The 18,333-nt window shown below is 46.8% G+C and overlaps 1 protein-coding gene across 2 annotated transcripts in view; it reads left to right on the forward strand.

Moving 5' to 3' along the window:
• Window positions 1–8,094: 8,094 nt before the first annotated feature.
• The window catches only part of TRIM36 (tripartite motif containing 36), a 35,848-nt gene continuing 25,609 nt past the window's right edge, over window positions 8,095–18,333 (forward strand). The window contains exon 1 of one of the 2 annotated variants that reach the window (XM_086867964.1): window positions 8,095–8,219. In XM_086867964.1, the coding sequence (XP_086724090.1) occupies window positions 8,157–8,219 (63 nt within the window). In that variant the 5' untranslated portion in view covers window positions 8,095–8,156. Of the gene's footprint in view, window positions 8,220–17,686; window positions 17,856–18,333 lie in introns of those variants that run through there. The other variant, XM_086867965.1, reaches the window with a different exon arrangement.

Consider the following 18,333-nt stretch of genomic DNA (forward strand, 5'->3'; position numbering starts at 1 on the left):
CACAAGAACAAGGGAACAGCAGAGGCACACGTTTACTGTGCCCAGGCTGCACACCCCTCCCTGCTGAGGGGCACTGCCAGCTCTGAGCACAAGTTGGGAGAGGCAGCTATTGGTGGGAAAGCTGCTCCCCAACTCTGTGACAGCTCCTGAGCTCGGGGCCAGCAGCACAGACCCAGCCAGGCATCTGAGCCCGAGCTCTGCCCCATGGGGCCCCGTGCACAGCAGCAGGTATGCTCCTGGCACATTTCTCCTTCTGCCCCTGGATGGGCCTAGCACTGCATTTCCCTCCCCCTCTGCCTCTAACCTCTTGGGACTGCTGCAGGTTTCTCGTCTCCTGTGGCTCCAACTCATGGTCCAGAAGCCAGGGAAAAGGCAGGCTTCACAGGTCCCTGCATCAAACAAACACAAGCACACTGGTTTTGGCTGCGGCAGAAACCAGAGCAAACACGCAGGCATTTGAGATGTTACGTAGCATCTGCTCCCCAGGGAGGGCAGTTTTTTAAGCCAAAGGCTCCACTGACTGTGGAGAGCAACAGTTCCCACAGTTCCCCTTCTATAAAAGGAAATTAAATTCTGCAGCAGCTGTTGATATGATAGCCAGTCTGGACTAGACCCCCCCTCCCATCCCCTTCCTGGCTGCCCAGGCTACCCCAGATACCCACAGGCCACTTGTCCTGTCAGAGCAAACTGAGCTTGCTGGTGCTTTTTGATGCTAGCTGGATTTGGAGTCAACAGGGATGTAAAGCAAGCCTTTTTAATTTTTTACTTTATTTTTTTTAATAAGTATATGCCTGGATCTTGGTCAGTTCAGTGAAGTTTTGTGCTCTGGAAACACTGGGAAATGAAGATTCAGGCACTTTAGATGTGCCTTGTCTAATGGGTTGAGACACCTCTAGCCTAAACACTTCTGCTTCTACTGCTGTCAATCAGAAACAGATAATTCTTGTTTGCTTTAAAGTAATGATAAAAAAGTAATTAAACCAGGCTAAACGCCCATTTTGCCAACACTTTACACACCTCAGTCCAACATTAAGTGCAGTAAAAATGTAATAAATAATGCAATATTCCAAACTAGTGTGAGTTTGTCTATTTTTAACCTCTTTGAAATCCTTGCCTGACAAGTTATTTGGGGAGGGCACTGAGAAGGGTCACCCTTGGCACACTAACATGCATTTGACTTTCCTTTCCACAGCAGGGCAAAGTGAGTGTGCCTCAGCGGATTAAGTGTGTTGTAACTGAATTGGAGGGAAGCCTGTTCCACTCTGTTAGGCTGCTGCATCAGGGAGGCCCTTTCAAGTATGCTGATGGGAACTGCTGTAGTTGTCAAGCAGTCTGTAGAAGTCAAAGGAATGAAAATAAATTTGCACGGGAATCCAGGGAGATTTCATTTTCTATAAACTCCAGAATAGTGTGTAATCACATATGGGCCCATGGCAGGGACTCCCATCATGAGGGACTGTGCTTCTGCCCGTGACCCATTCGATGAAGGTGGCCAAGGTCACACAGCAAGGCTGGCAACAGCTCACCTTGCTCAGTGGTATCTGCAGGACAGCACCTGGAGCCATGGCTCTCTGTTTCTGCATCCTGGACCTGGCTCTGCACCTCGTGGTGCTTTGTTTGCCCTGCACAGCAGCATACAAGGGGAACCAGGCACAGCCATGATTTGGGGGTTTAGACCCCAAATGCTGCTGGCCAGCCTTAGCATCACTCTCAGATCAGGACAAATTTATGCCCCACATCCTCTCCACACCCCACACAACCGGACCAGGGAGCAGGAGTATCACTGTACTCCACCCTTGTCTTTTTATTAACAATAAAAGGAACAATTTTCTCTTCAGTGATTTCAGACAAGCTCCCCAAGTGACATTTCTGACCTTTTTCTCTGTGATGCACATCCCTTTATACACAAGCCATCTTTGTTTGAGCCACTTGTTCTTTGACAGTGTCTTTGTCAGCCTTCAGAGGAGGAAGGAGGCACAGGAACTCCCAGCAGAGCAGTGTGCCAGCCCTGAGGCAGCAGAGTCAGTGCTCCTGCAGGCAGGTACTCCAGCAGCGTGACAGATGCCTAAATGCTGATCCAGCTGGATACTGGTGTTAAATGGAGTTATTGGTATGGGGGTTCTGGAGAGCCTCATATGTCCAGCAGGCACGCAGGTAAAGGGGCAGGCTCGCTCTGTGACACAGGGAGGGGCAGTCCTTGGGCACCACAGGGTTTGCATCCACCTTGCTCTGTGCAAAGCCAATCTGCAGGGGGTTTAACGCACCCATAGAGGGGATTAAAGACTTTATTAACCCATGGGTAAATGCAGGGGATGGATTTCATTGTAGGAGCGCAGCATGCCATTTTGAAAAAAGGGAAGTTAACTCAAACCTAATCCTGGTATAGCTAAGCTGAAAGAAAAGTGCAGGAGCCCAGCTGACACACTTAAACCTTGAAGGCATGAATTGGACAGGCTTTGTAGAAGGGTGTAATAGTCTCTGAAGGCCAGCTGAGCCTGAAAAGCTTTCATGTCTATGCTTCGTTCTTCAGAGCCTTCACAGTTTCAGACCTGCCCCTTTTGCAAAACACACAAAATTACTAAAACATACATGACAACATTTGCATGCAGATCTCAGCAGTGCTCATCTTTCCCTTATCTCTCTCTGATTTGCATGTCTCTGATTTCTTCATTAGACACATTGTTTTAAGTAACTGAATAGAATCAGTAAATTAATAGACTCCAGCTTGCTGTGTTTTGCTCAATTAATATTTGTTAAAACTCTCGATACCCCAAATTCTCTTTGTATTGTCAAACTTGATTAACTGTAGTTGCAACAAAGAATGGCAATTACATGATATATTCATGGTATGCATAATTATGTACTTTAGCTTATTCCTCATAAATATCTAATAACATACTCAATACATTAAATATTAATAATGGTCTACATACTTAACCCATATTTTTTAAATGAGCTTGTTCCCAGGGGTATGTGATACTCTACTACTGTCACGTGGGACAGGCTAGGAGGAAATCATACATAAAGGTAATTTTTCAAACAGTGCAGATTCAGTTTTCTCTCTATACTTTATTTTGTGTGCTTGTCTCAAAAATACTGAATGAATATATTGATGGAACTTGAACAGATGTCTTTAAAGGGAGCGAGACAAAAAGCCTAGAGATAGTTATCTCCAGTGTCAAAAAGGTCTGAGCACAGTAGGACAAAATATCTGGCTCCAATATCTCACGGATTTGAAATTCACTTTTTAATCTTATTTCATTTGCCTGTGCCCAAGGACTTACAGCCAGAAGTAAGGGAAAGAAGAGGTGCAGACAAAGAGTGAGAATCTTTATTCTGGCCATTAGCAACCAAATATGTTGTGTTAGCCACAGAGCAGCAGCAGAGTTGCTTCAGTATCTCCTGTTGGAGATGTTTATTGGCCGTATTAAGTCCTGTGTGTTTAGTGACCTTCATGTTTCTTGCAATTTTCTATTAGATTAAAGTATATAAAAATAAATAAAAGTCTGTGGTGAGGGGAGGTAAAAATTAGATCGCTAAGGAAGTTTAGAGACATTGAAAGTGTAAAATCAAGCTCTCCAGCAGAAAGATGTGATTTGTCAGCTGCATCATGCGAGAGATCTGGAGATCCCAGGCTAAATCTAAATCCTGAGTAGAATTTATTAACATGGGTGTCAGAGTGAAGGTGGAGCAGTTGGCCAACTTGAAAAGAACCACAGTAAAAATGTGGAAGAGATGCAGAAGCAGATGGTTTTCTGACTGCTTATCAAGAGACGCTGGAAACTTTTGATCCTCTCTTTATCCCAGAACAGCACAGGCAGGGAAAAAAAAGGGAGAAAAAATGCCCCTGTGATACCTAGGAAAACTATAGAGATGGGGTTTATTGCAGGGAGAGGTTTAGGTCTGCATGCAAGTACTGTGCTCTTTGAAATAGTTTGGTCTCATTTCTGCTGCTTGCAACACCTTTCTAGCCATGAAACCAGAATGTCTCATCTGGTTCATGGCAATTTTTTTTCCTGCCAGTGACAATTCACATCTACATCACTCCCCACAGAAGGAAGGAGTTTATACAAAATTTATAAACTATTCACATGGATTCTCTTTCATATTACTCAAGCTGGATGCAAGCCTTTGAAGGCTGTTCTGAGAATAAAAGCAGGTCACAGTCTTTACCAGAGACACGCACGCTCGCATTTCAGAGGCGTTTTTTCTATGATTTCAAATGTTTGCTCACAGTTACAATTCAACAGTGAAGCACTTCATGCTGAATATGAGCAGAGTTTTCTACTATCTTTAACATCACCTTTCTTGCATGTCCATTGTTCAGTGACATAGGAGTTGTCTGAAATGAAAGTACACCCACACAGATCCATTTGTCCCCTGCATACTGTAAAATGGAAATGTTCTCTCTCTCCTCTATACTGAATTATTTGTGATAGCCCTTAACCATATCACCACCTGCAACTGGTTTCAAACACCCTTTAATAGATTGCCTCAGGTGGTCATGGCCACAAGTTCAAGTGTATTTCCATGAGCACAGTGGGAGAAGACCCACTCCACCTACCTGGTGCTAGACAGCTGCTGAGGCTGTGTGCTTGACTGGATTCCCTGTGCAATGGAAATGGGAAAATACCTCACAGTCCTAGGGGAACAGAAAGACAAGAGCATCTGAGTAGGCTTCACTGCTCAGATTTAGTTTAGAAGTCAACAAAGACAAAGAAGGAGATCAAAGAGAGAATCTAGAGCTGTCGTTGTTGTCCTGGGAGAATCAACATAATTCACACGTCAGGGAACACAAATTCCCTTTGTGTTTTAATTTGTGTACCAACATGCCACAACAGAACCCTATGTTGCATGGCCTTTCAGGGTTGAAATACAGGACCAGTTTTTCCACTGATATAAAATTATACCTATTAGTTTATATAATTTGGTATTCTGACTGGTATCCCTATTTTTTTGGAGACCTGCTTCAAGTTTAAGTAGCAGAAAACAAATATGATCCTGTATGTTTCACTTTAACATAATGTGATGTACTCTTAGATAATTTCATGACAACAGAAGGTTTGAACTGATTTTCAGACATCCTGGTTCCTCAGAAAGAAACTGACGTAAGATGTGAAACAAAAGAAGGAAAAGTATGAGAAGCAATTTCATATCTTGGATTTATGTGGAACAGCTGAGGAGCTCCCAGCTATTTTCAACATACAGCCCACCTCAGTAAAGGTTGTGTAAAGCACAGCCACCAGTTTCCAAGAGGAATGAAAGTCCCTGGGCCACCAGCTGCAACGTGAAGCTTCTCCATTTGTCTACGGCCTTCTAAGTGTACATTCCCCTGTCAGCCTTCTGCCTCTCAAGACAAAGGCTAGCACAAACTGTCTACTATCCAAGGGAAAGTAAACAGGATCCCTCAGAATGGCTACAGGAATTGATATCTGCCGCAGAGGATAGTCCCAGTTCCTAGCTGGTCTGGATATATGGAGAGAGGTTGTGTAAATGATGCTGAACTGTCCGCAAGGCTCTGCTCAGGCTTGCTGGACTTGGAGAAAAACACTTTTCTGCAGGGCTGATGGCAGAGAGCGCTGTCATAGAGGGGCCAGGATCATCCTGGCAAGAGCTGCTTGGGAAGATGCCATTGCTGAAGCTGTGAAATCAATGCAAAAGTAGTTTGTGGCTTCCTCGTGCTTAACTATCACCGACAGCCATCTGAACCTGGAGTGCTAACAGCTAATCCTGAAATAAAACCACTCCAGGAAGAGATCATGAAAGAACCATCAGCTTCTTCCATCTTCTCCTGTATCCTTCTTGCCCTGGCTGATTTCATGACTCAAGCTACATTTACATCTCTTTACATTTGCATTTACATTTTATCAATTTATGGAAGTGGGACATAAGGAGGTTAAAGAAGAGGAATAAAGAATCATCCTTTTTTTAACCTAAGTCCTTGAATTGCAGTCCATACTGGCCATAACCTACAAGGTTTGGCAGAAATAGAAAAAAGAAAACAATCCCACAACCCAGATCCAACTGTTGAAGAAAAAAAAAAATAAAATCATGAGACAGCAGTCAGAAATTCAGAGCACGTAGCTCAAAATACTGGTGTCGTTTGTGGCTAAGGAACACAAGACAAAACTCAGATTTGGAGCAGATGCATGGTGCATGTGTCAGAGGAGACTTTTGTCTCACATCCTTTGGCTGATGGCTGCTGGGGTTGCTTAACTAAACATGACCAAGCTGCGGTGAGATCCAGGTGCAGGCGTGCCTTCTGCTGAAAGGGTTCCAATGGAGCAAACTGCTTGTGCTTGTGCTGTGGAGCACAAAGGGTTGTAAATTCCCCGGCCTTTCACACAGCCTGCCATTATGGAGCCGTAGGGTCAAAGGTATGTTTGCTCTTGGTGCTGGTTATCACTTGGAGATTCACACTGATATGGTGGTACAGCCTTCCTTGACGCAGGAGCGCTGCTGTCACTGAGGCCACCACCAGCATGGTTTCCTGGACTTGAGCAGCTGGGGAGAAGTATTCCTTCAGGCAGTCCCTTGTCCCCACCTCAGCCAGCCCTGCTCTCTGCCAGCATCCAACACTGACACAAAGAAATTACAGTAGTGAAAATTTCCTACATGATTGCCATTTGGTGAGCTGAAATCAGACCAGGAAGCAAAATATCTCACACTGAGTTTAATTATATATGGAGGACTTCTCAGCTGTGTGGGTGATGACATCTGACTGTCCCCAGTGCCACCACCCATTATTTATTCCTGGGCTGTTTGTACAATAGCAAGAAGTGGAGCACTGAAAGCCTGTCTATATCATAATAATGAGCTATTTGATTAATGAGTCATTTGATATACATAATTGTGCAATATCTAGTAACAGAAAAGTCTCGAGCTATTCATGAGTCCTGTTTCCTGAGAAAGGAAGGATATACTGTTTCAGTGAGTAACCTGCAGAGAGAATTTGAGATAACATTACTACTATATCAATATCTTAGGAAATGCAGCCTCTGAGGGGATACATTATACTGTTATAAAATACTCTTTGGTGTGTTTTCACTACACAGGGGTGATGTGCTCCATGGGCTACCTGATAGCTACTGCATGAGAAGGGCTTGCCACCTTCCACCTCTCAGCGTGGAACAGAGCTGGTGAGACAGCAGTGGGCTAGCCATTCACCCGTTCCTCTCCCCCAGGTCCTGCAGGCAGCGGGGACCTTTGTGTTTGGGGAAGTTGGACTCCAGAACAGGAAGAAATGAGCCACCGCTGGCCGAAATTCACTGCAGTTCCTCTACCAGAAGCAAGGTGTATATATAAGGCCTGGAGTGGGGACAGGCACAGAGCAGAAATGTGATGTCTGCCAGATGTCAAACACCACTCTCCAGCTGTCCTGTGGAACACCCTTGCCCACTGTGTATGGCTGGCTGTGCAGAGCCTCACCTGGGCTGATCCTCCGGCCTGGTGTGAGCATTTCGGTGGGACTGAGGGTGGCCTTTATCGAGCAGGGGGTGTACTTGAGTCACCAGGACCAGTTTTCCTGCCGCAGTTGTATGCAGGCATGCTGTATCCATTTCATCCCTAGAAGTCGCATCAGGCCTGGGATGAAGAGAAAGAGATGATAGGAAGGTTTCCTCCTGTTTGAGTTGCCCTACAACCACACCACCAGCCAGGCGCAAACACACGAGACAGATCATACATGCAATTAATGCACATTAGTAGGTGTTCTCTGTTTAGACACAATTTTCCATTTAAACAAAAGCTTAGAATTTAAGAAAAACAGATGGAGCCTGGGTACAAACGCACCGCGCTGTACCTCAGCATACATCCACTACAAGCTGTGCTTTAAAAAAAGAGGCGCGCCCACCTTGGGTGCTGCCCGGGGGGACATGCAGCAGCAGCAGCCCGGTGCCACAGGCTCAGCGACTGACACTCAGGTTTGGTGAGACCACCAAGGGCTGTAACTCTGTCGGCTCTAACGCGGCTCTCCCGGCCGCAGCACCCGGGCAGAGCCACCCCCAGGAGCCCGGCGGTCCTGCCGCCACGCTCCAGCATGCGAGGTTCTCTCGAGCATGCCGTGTCCCGAGGGCGGGGGGGCGGGCAGAGCATCCGTGGCAGCAGGACGGCCCTCCCCCGGCCAGCCGCGGCGGCGGGCCCGCAGCTGCGGGGCCATGGAGCCGGCGGCGGACAGCGCCCGCTTCGCCTACATCTTGGACCTGCTGAAACGGGACAAGGTAGGGACGGCGAGCGGCCGGCAGCCCCGGGACACCGCGGCGAGACACGGCCCCCTTGGCAAGGGGCTTTTGTAGGTCCGGTTTTTTTAGGGGAATGTGGGGGCGCGAATGACTCGTCTTTACGGCTAATGTACTCTGGAGGTTCTGCTGGGTGTTTGCCTCACACTTCCGATGCTACGGGGTGAAAAAGTTAAAAAATAATTTCCATGCGAAGTGTCCCTCAGCCCAGCACAGCTGGACGGGCATCTGTCGCGTTTGCAGCCCTGCTCCTGCTCCTCTCCTGCTCCTGCTCCTGCTCCTGCTCCTCTCCTGCTCCTGCTCCTGCTCCTGCTCCTGCTCCTGCTCCTCTCCTGCTCCTGCTCCTGCTCCTGCTCCTGCTCCTGCTCCTGCTCCTGCTCCTCTCCTGCTCCTGCTCCTGCTCCTGCTCCTGCTCCTGCTCCTGCTCCTCTCCTGCTCCTGCTCCTCTCCTGCTCCTGCTCCTGCTCCTGCTCCTGCTCCTGCTCCTGCTCCTGCTCCTGCTCCTGCTCCTCTCCTGCTCCTGCTCCTCTCCTGCTCCTGCTCCTCTCCTGCTCCTGCTCCTGCTCCTGCTCCTCTCCTGCTCCTGCTCCTGCTCCTGCTCCTGCTCCTGCTCCTGCTTCTGCTCCTGCTCCTGCTCCTCTCCTGCTCCTGCTCCTGCTCCTGCTCCTTCTCCTGCTCCTCTCCTGCTCCTGCTCCTGCTCCTCTCCTGCTCCTGCTCCTGCTCCTGCTCCTTCTCCTGCTCCTCTCCTGCTCCTGCTCCTGCTCCTGCTCCTGCTCCTGCTCCTGCTCCTGCTCCTCTCCTGCTCCTCTCCTGCTCCTGCTCCTGCTCCTGCTCCTGCTCCTCTCCTGCTCCTCTCCTGCTCCTGCTCCTGCTCCTGCTCCTGCTCCTGCTCCTCTCCTGCTCCTCTCCTGCTCCTGCTCCTGCTCCTGCTCCTCTCCTGCTCCTTCTCCTGCTCCTCTCCTGCCCCGTGTGCGGCGGAATGCCCTGCTCCAGAGCGGGCATGGGATGCGCCCTGCCCGGGGGGCTGCTAGCCACCCTCTGCCGGCAAGGCTGGAGAGGGAACCCTCTCCCCCAGGCACTGACTCAGAGTTTTTTAAGGCAAGTATTTTGAGGAAAACTTGCGCGCATTTCGTAAGGGAAAAAAAAAAAAAGAAGAAGAAAGGAGGGAATCCAACTTCTTGTACTGCTGAGCTGCTATGTGTGAAAACCAGGGAGCACCAAAGATTCAGGTGTGGTGTTTTTTTTAAAAAAAATAAAATAATGAAGCACAGTATTTTTTAACTTAAAAATATGTAGCAAGTAATGGTGCTATTGGAAAAACTGCTTGTTCCAGACTCATCCTGATGACTTTCCAGCAAATCTCCCAAGGCTGCCTTCACAGCCAGCTGTTTGTGCACATCTTTCTCCCCCTCCTTCTCCTCCAGTCCCTCTTCTAGAAGTTCTGGAAAAACCTTTAGAGCAGGTGAATGAGGAGTTTCCTGTGTGATTTTCTTCTTCTCCTTGTCTGGGAGTAATCATGCCAGGGCTTTAAAGCAAAAAGCAATTCTCATTCTGTCCATTTTACACACCAAACAAAATCGTAAATAGTTCCAGGCCAGAAATTCCTTGTGCCTGAAATGTCTCTGTAATAGGGTGCTGCATCTGTCCCTTGTGCCACAGTTAAGCAGTTGTACTTAATTCAGATGCCCTCTGCAAGAGCATATGGCTCAATAGACAGCAGAGTTGGCACAGTAGTGTGAAATATGCATGTTTATTACAAACAGTGCTGTTGTTTATAGATAGACAGTGACACTGCCAAGTCCCATCATCACAAACACTTGATGTACATGAAGAAAAGGAGAGCAGTACCAGTTGTGTGACTGTCCCATGGTGGTGATCACTGCTTGAGCTTCTCCAACACCCTGCTCCGAGACCTCTTGCTCTCCATATTTTCCTTTTGCATTTTTTGGACCTTCAGACCAAGGTTTTAGATTACAGCCTCTTTGTAATTTATTGATGCTATCCAGCAGCTTGGAGGTGTTCTGCTGGGATAATTAAACTGCTTTCTCAGATGACATAAATCATGCCAGCAAAAGCACTCTTCTGCATGGTAAACTGTATTTGCTTGGGGTCAGGGTATTGCTACTTTGACGTTCCAGCACACCAGTTTTCCTGTTCCCATTTTTCGTCATCAATAAACCTTTTGCAATAAAGCCTGGAAGCATTAACATTCTCTGAGTTAACTGCTGAGCATCTGGCTTGCACTGAAGACCCATTAGAAAACCAGGATGCAATAAGAATTCTTTACACTTGCAAACTCACCTCTCAATATGCAGGGTCCCTGCAGGTACGATGCATCAGCTCTTGAAACCTGGGCACATGACCCCTTTTGGCAAGCATGCTGTTTTTCCACTTAGCTGGCAACCTCCGTCAGACCTCTCAAACAGGGCAAATCATTATATATCACTTTTCCCCGGGGGAATGTCACTTCAAAAACCTGTTATCTCTTTTAATGATCTGTACTCATTATTCTCCTGTGACTCCCCTTCACACATACAACTTGCACAGAGTACCTAGAACAGAAAGATGCATGTAGCACTTCTGGTTCCAATAAAACTATCCTTGTGTAATCCATATATCCACAACATCTGTTTAGGCTCACTACAATACTCTCTGAGATATTCTGGGCCTCCATGGCACCTGTCACAAATGTCACAGTAGCATCTGAGAAATCTGAAATACCCCTGAGAGACAGATTAGCAACTAACTGCATTTTGTATCAGAGGCACTGGTGCAGAAGGAGATTGTATGACCTTCTTTCAGGACTCTGAAATCTCAGTTCAAACCACAGAAAGAACACTTATCTGTCCCAGAATGATGTATTATCCCAAAAAAGGTCTCAGGCTTCTTCCAACCCTTCGTCTTCCCCACCCTTCCCCCAAATAATTCCCTGTAAGTTTACTTTTGCAGTAGTCAAAACACACACACCCCTACAACAATTATTCACCCAAATTCCAGCTCAAATTGTGTTACTTTCATAGGTGTATGTTTTCTTTTTTTGAAATGCATATGGTTCTCTTGTAGTCTTAACTTCAAATAATTTTTAGATGCTATAAGAAACAATCATATCTTACAGGCTAAATGATACTAATACTTGCCATGTGTTTTGTTAAACCATTTTTGAGCATTTTTCTGTAGGCAGAATAGAATCAATAAGCTGATAAAAACCAATGTGAGTTTCAGAGGGAAATCAAGACCCTCACCCTTTCTTTTTTTCCTCACTTGTTTGCATTGTTTTACCATCTATTCCTACACTCCACATGGTTTGCAGAAACTGACAGTTCGTGGTTCATAAGGAGCAGCTTTAATAGCTATTCTCCAGAAAAAGCATTTAGAGAGATAGATACTGCTAAAAACAAGCCATAAAACTCATATGAACATGAGAAATATATAAAAATATTTCTAAGAGCATTTCAAGTCCTGCATGCTTTGCACCTGCAACCTGCAGGTGACACCGATTTTTGTCCCTGCCTTCTGCCTGGTTTCATGTAATGACTAATGTAAAATTCTCTTTGTGGTAGCATTTTAGCTTTTGTCCAGGTGACAGTAAGGGATAGAGCTAAATAGGGGTTCAACCTGAAATCACAGTCAGGAGCTGGAGAGGAGAAATGCAGCACTTACAGTGGTGCACCACTTGGCTGTGGTGGCTGGCAGGTGACTCTGGGCTGCCTGACTCAGCCGAAATGGAGCTCTGCTCCTCATGCTAAAGAAGATAAGGCTTTACATATTTCTTGCTTATATGCAGGAAAAGTGCTTCTCTGGGCTTTGGGTCCCTATGAGGAGAATTACCCTGTTACAGCAATTTTCTTCCATTTACACAGTATTAAAAAAGCATGCCAGAATCTATGTATATTGTGAGGGGTACTCATGCAAAGAAGTGACTCTGGTTGAAAGACTACGTAAAGATAACTTGGAGCTCAGTGTCAGCCAGCAGCATTAAGTTAGGTACTTCAGAGGGGCCTGAGTTTGAAATATAGCAGTCAAGAGCAGTTAAATTCCAATTTGCCTGTCTACACAGCTTTTAATCAGTTACTTGGCTGGGTTAGTCTGCCTGTGTGACAAAGGTGTGTTTCCACATCTCAGACATGTCCTCATCACTCCCACAGTTTCCCTGAAGCACCTAGAAGCACATGGGTTGTGACATGGCAAGGGTGAGCTGCCAGCTTTGTCTTCTGTGACAGGGCTATCCACATTCTGATGTGAAGGAGAGAAGCTCCCAATGTGTTCCATGTGTACTGTTCTTTTTATTGTGTCATATTTTTATGACAGACACTGAACCTGTGACTTGTTTCTTGTAAATTTGTTGGGTGGTTTGTTTGTTTGTTTTCATATAAATGGCTTATATTCTAAATCCTTTTCAAAATAACCTTATATTTTCTTTCTGCTAAACAGTAAAAAATTAGAGGTAGGACTCTCTCTCAATTCAGAGCTGGAAGATATTTTGATTTGAATGTTCTTGTATTTTTGGGAAGTATTTGTGATTAGAATTCTTTCTTTTGCTTGGCAAGTGATTACAGTCTGTGGAGGGAAAGAGCAGAGTCCTCTGTGTGGGCTATATGTAGCTGCTCCTCGGATCCTTTGCTGCATTCCAGGTGTCCTGGAACTGTACTGGAGTACTGTACTTGTGGCAGTCAGTTAAAAAGTAAAGACACACTGAACCAGTTTAGCACATTTTGGGACATGCAAGCTACAAATCCTACCCAAAGTTAATTTCAGACCCAGTATTCTGGCAGTTCAGTAAGTGCAGTCTTTATTGACTCAGTGCTCTGTGTACAGCAGTGGCACGTGGGACCTTCTGAACTTGTCCAGTCCAGCTGATCAGGTTATGGGATCTGTTAGGAAACCCATCCAGCCTTGAGGATAATGGACCTATAACACATCTTTGCAGAGAAGACAAACAACCTTGAACCAAGAGATTAGGGGCTGATATTTTTGTTTTATGATGAGATCCTCAAGCCATAGTTATGTTCACTTTGAAACACCCAAGGTTCTAAAGATCCTTGCTAGCTCCTCAGGGTCACGCAGTTGAAGGGCAGCCACTGTGAAGACAAAACTGAGCCTCTATTTCTGAGCCAAAACAGGCACATTTCTCTCAGGCAGCATAAATTCCTGCCCTATTACTGAGGTGACAATATATCTTTCAGCCTGTATGACTGGAAAAATCCTGTGGATGGAAGTCATCTTCATTAGGTTCAACTGCTCAGAACTAAGTAGAAAAAAAACAATTGCATCACTTACAATTTACAGAGAGCAGGATGAGGGCTAATACCTCCCTGAATTCATCCTGGAAGAAAATGCATTGTGCAGGGAGAAAAATGTCTGTGTGCTAGCTCAGTCCTCAAGTCAGTCATACTAGCTCAGGAAAAAGTCTGTTCTCATCCTGCATATCTCCACTTTGATGGATTGGTTCTAATATTTTCAGTCAGAGGAAGGCAGACCAGAAGGAAACTGACTCAGTAGCAAGACGTGGTTGCAAAAACAGCATGCAAATAAATGTCTTGAAAAGCTTGGGTCTGAGGACCTACTGAAGGCAGGGGAGGTGTTTGCAGAACCTTCTTGGTGCTTTGGGACAGGCTTGTGTTTTACATTAAATTACATTAACTTGATAGTTAATGCAAATGAGCACTTGGGAGATTTCTGAATGACAATTATTAAATTAACAAGCATATTTAACCTGAGGTAGGTGGGGAAATAGGATGGCAATGCCCACCCATCCTAGTTTCTGTTTTCTGTTGCTGTTTTGGGAGTGCAGGGTATGCTGTAACCCCTGGTCAGAACCTGTCTGCAGAGGCAACAAGGGTGAATTTTGAAGGATGTGTAGAGCTACTTAAACACTACCCAGGTATTACTCCATGCAAAAGGAGTCCCTTGTGAGCAGAACAAGTGGCCAATTGATGCTCATCTTTGGCTGGAAACAAAGCAGAAGAGTAGGTCTGACTTCTGTAGTCACACTGATCTTATTAACCTTTTAACCTTTTTAATGCATCAGTCATTCTTAGCTATTGCTTTTTCCTCACGGTCCCTGAGGCTAATGAGAATTTTGGTACTGCAAATTTAGTAGTCCTGGGTCAGGGGAGGATCAAAAGGCTACTAAAAATGTGTGAGTGAAGAAGAGTGAGTTTTGCCCTTTGGAGGCCTTCAAAGACATTTTCTTCCATGTAACATCTTAATATGATGGAGTTGGTAAATAAAACCTTGCTCTAAACTACCCTTAAACCAGAGCAAACAGGTACACAAACAAACTATTAAGAGATTGAACAAAGAATCATTCACAAGTCAGGGCAGTAACAGTAGCTGGTGCTGTGGTGCATTGAAGACTTCAGGAGGACAGGGGAAGATGTGTTGTCTCTGTCTGCTATTAACACCCACCTGCCCTGGTATCCACACCTCTGCCACGGATCGCAGGATGGTTTTCCTTGCTGAGCCACCAACATCCCTTCTTACTGTTTCAAAGGCAGCCTTAGAGCCAAGGCGTCTCTGTTCTGTCTCTGAGTCTAGTCTCATAGTTTATTTGGCCCTGCATCAACCACAGGCCAGTGTCTATGGTGGGTAGTGTGCTAGTGCAGACAAGTGCTTATTAAAAGCTGCCTGCCTGTAAGGAAAGCTGGAATCAGGAAAGCTGAGGAATAGTAGACATCAGTAAGAGATGATATACTTATTCAGAGGCTTGCAAATCATTATTCAAAACATAGTTGGAAGGCTGACAACACACGACCTTACCAACTTGTTCTCCCCATGCCCAATTAAGTGACATGTTTCAGTTTGAATACACATACTGTACATTAAGGGCATTATCAGAATAATTTCAAGCAGAGCACTCTGTATTTTTATGACACTGGTTACTAAAGTAAATGCTAATTAATATCTTTACAAGTTTTCTGTAGAATGTTCTTCTTTGTTGTACTGGACATGAACAAATCACCTCTGTCTTCATGATTTCTGAGGGTAAATTTCCATTCAAGTTTCACATCTGGGCCACTGAAAACCAGGTGTAAATAATGCCCAAGTAAGGCATTTCAACTCTGTTTGTTTTATTGACTCTTATAAAAAGCAGTTTTGAGGTGAAAAGGGAACTTCTTATCCTGATGTTTTTCTTTAAATAGTCAAGTAGGTCAAATTTGGTGTTTGTCAAACTGACAGCATTTCATCATTCATATAACTCAGGCTTCACGTATTTTAATTAACTAAACCTCCTTCTGTGGTGTAATGTGAGGACAGTGCAGGCTTTCACTTCAAGCTTGCTAACTGGTCTTCTTTCTCCCTTAGCCTAATGCTGTGTGAACTTTTGCCACTGCAATGGCTGTGTCCACACCCTTGCCAAAACCAGGAGGTGCTGGAAATTTAAAAGTATTTTTTGTTTGTTCTGGTGGATGGTGAAAAGGGTATTTTACCTTTTCCAATGGAAACATGCTGTAGGAGAAGGGTAGGAGGTGCTGGCAGTCATAACCACTTCCCCACCCCTTTTTAATCCTAGGTGCCACAAAAGCTGTCTGGTGCATGCCTCCTGCATGATATTTGAGAGCCCATGGCAGTCAGGCAAAGTCCCCAGTGACTGGAAAAGGGGAAACACCATATCTATTTTTAATTAGGGGATGAAGGAAAGTCTGGGGAATTACAGGCTTGTGAGCCTTACCTTGATGCCTGGGAAGATCATGGAACAGATCCTCATGGGAAAATGTTAAGGCACATGAAAAACAAGGAGGTGGTCTGAGACAGCCAGCACAGCTTCAATAAGGGCAAATTGTGCCTGAACAAATGGGTCACCTTCTGCAATGGGGTGACAGCAAAAGTTGACAAGGGAAGACCAAGAGGTGACTTCTGTAAGGTCTTTGACACTGTCCCACACAACATCCTTATCTGCAAATTGGAGACACATGGATTTGATTGATGGATTCAGCGGATAAGGAGTTGGCCAGAGAGCTGTGGTCAATGGCTCTGTATCCAGGTGAAGGCCAGTGATGAGCGGTTTTCCTCAGGGTTTTCTCTTGGTACTGGTGCTCTTCATATCATATTCTATCATATTCATATCATATTCATATCATATTCTATCTTTAAAATGGCATGGACAGTGAGATCCAGGGCACCCTGAGCAAATCTGCAGATGGCACAAAGCTGAGTGGTGCAGCCAACACAAAAGAAGGAAGGGATGCCATCCAGGGGACCTGGACAAACCTGAGAAGTGGGCCCATGAAAATCTTATGAAGTTCAGCAAGTGCAAGTGCAAGGAGCTGCACCTGGATAGGGGCAATTCCAAATGTGAGGCCAGAATGGGGCAAGGAGTCATTGAGAGCAGTCTGAGGAGAAGGACTTGGGGATTCTCATGGCTGAAAAGTTGTGTATGAGGCAACAGTGCGCACTTGCAGCCCAGAGAGCCAATTGTGTCCTGGGCTGCATCAGAAGAAGTGTGGCCAGAAGCTTGAGGGAGGTGATTATCCCCCTCTGCTTTGCTGTTACTCTCTCTACCTGGAGTACTGCATCCAGGTCTGGGATCATCAGCACAAGACTGACACAAATCTGTTGGAGTGAGCCTAAAAGGTGGACACAAAAATGACCAGAGGGCTATAGCACCTCTCCTGTGAAAACAGGCTGAGAGAAGTGGGAGCATGTTGAGCATGGAGAAGAGAAGGTTTCATGGAGACCTTTCAGTACTTAAAGGGGGGCTTATGAAAAAAAGGGAGAGGGAGTTATTACATGGCCAGGTTGTGTAAAAAGGGGAAATGAATTTAAAGAGGGCAGGCTTAGATTAGATATTAGGAAGAAATTCTTCACTGAGAGGATGGTGACACACAGGCACAGGTTGCCCAGAGAAGCTGCGGGTGCTCCATCCCTGGAGTAAGGCTAAGTTGAAGTGGAATTGAGCAATCCATTCCTCTGGAAGGCATCCCCGTCCACAATGCAGGGGATTGGAATTAGATGTTTAGGATGAGAGGACACTACCTTAAACTGCGTCAAGGGAGATTTAGGTTGGACATGGGAAAGAATTTGTTGAAATGCCGGGGAGGTGGTGAAGGTATTTAAAGAAAGACTGCGTGTGGTACTTAGTGCCAAGGTCTGGTTGAGAAGATGGCTCTAGGACACAGATCGCACTCGATGGTCTCAGAGGTCTCTTCCAACCTGATTGATTCTGTGATTTTGTGATCTTCAAAGTCCCTTCCAACCCAAACCGTTCTATAACTCAGCGATTCTATGGCACGGCTGCCACGGGAGGCGATCAGCGGCAGGGGCTGAGCGGGAGAGCACTCAGCGCTGCCGGCCGCCGGGACGGGCGGCATTTCCGGTGCCGCTCGCCGAGAGAAAAGGACCAAAACAATAGCAGCGCGTCCCGCGGGGAGCTGCGCGGCGGGGGCGGCTGGACAGCTCCGCTGTGCGGCTGCTGCCGCGGCCGCGCCCGCCCCGCCCCGCCCGCGCTGCCCCGCGCCCGCCCGCCCGCCCGCTCGCCATTTTCCGCCGGGCGCCGCCGCGGGCGCTGCACCGTCCGCGTCCCGGCCGCCCGCCCGGGCTGAGGGCGCCCCGGCGCAGGAGGAGGAGGAGGCGGAGGAGGAGGCGCGGCGATGGAGAGCGACCGGCTGGAGAGCCCGGTGAGCGCGGGGGGAACCGGCGGGGCGCGGCTGCCGGGGCGGGGTGCGTCGTCCGTCTTCTTGTGCTGCGGGGGGCTATAGGGCGTGTGCCTGTCTGTCCGTCCGTGCGTCTGTCTGTCTGTGTCTGTCGGTCTGCCTGCCTGCCTGTCAGTCAGTCCCCGCGGTGTGCGGCGACGGGTTGGTCCCTGCCCGGCTGGCAGCGCGGCCGGGAGGGCGGGCAGGGCTGGCAGGCAGCTCCGACGGGCGCGGAGCGCGGAGGGGAAGCGCTCCCGGAGGGCGCCGGGCGCCGCCTGCGCCCGCCCGACAGCCGGCGCTCGGCGGGGCGCGCTGCCAGGGGGTCGCGGAATTGCTGGAGAGCCGCAGCGATCCACAGGCGGCTCTTTGTGCGACAGATAAAAGACGTAAATGAACATATAAACAAACAAACAAACAAATAAATAAAATGATGTTCCTTACTCGGAACTACTACCCTAATGAA

Source organism: Cyanistes caeruleus, chromosome Z (assembly GCF_971803275.1).
Source record: "Cyanistes caeruleus chromosome Z, bCyaCae1.hap1.1, whole genome shotgun sequence".
NCBI lineage: Eukaryota > Metazoa > Chordata > Aves > Passeriformes > Paridae > Cyanistes > Cyanistes caeruleus.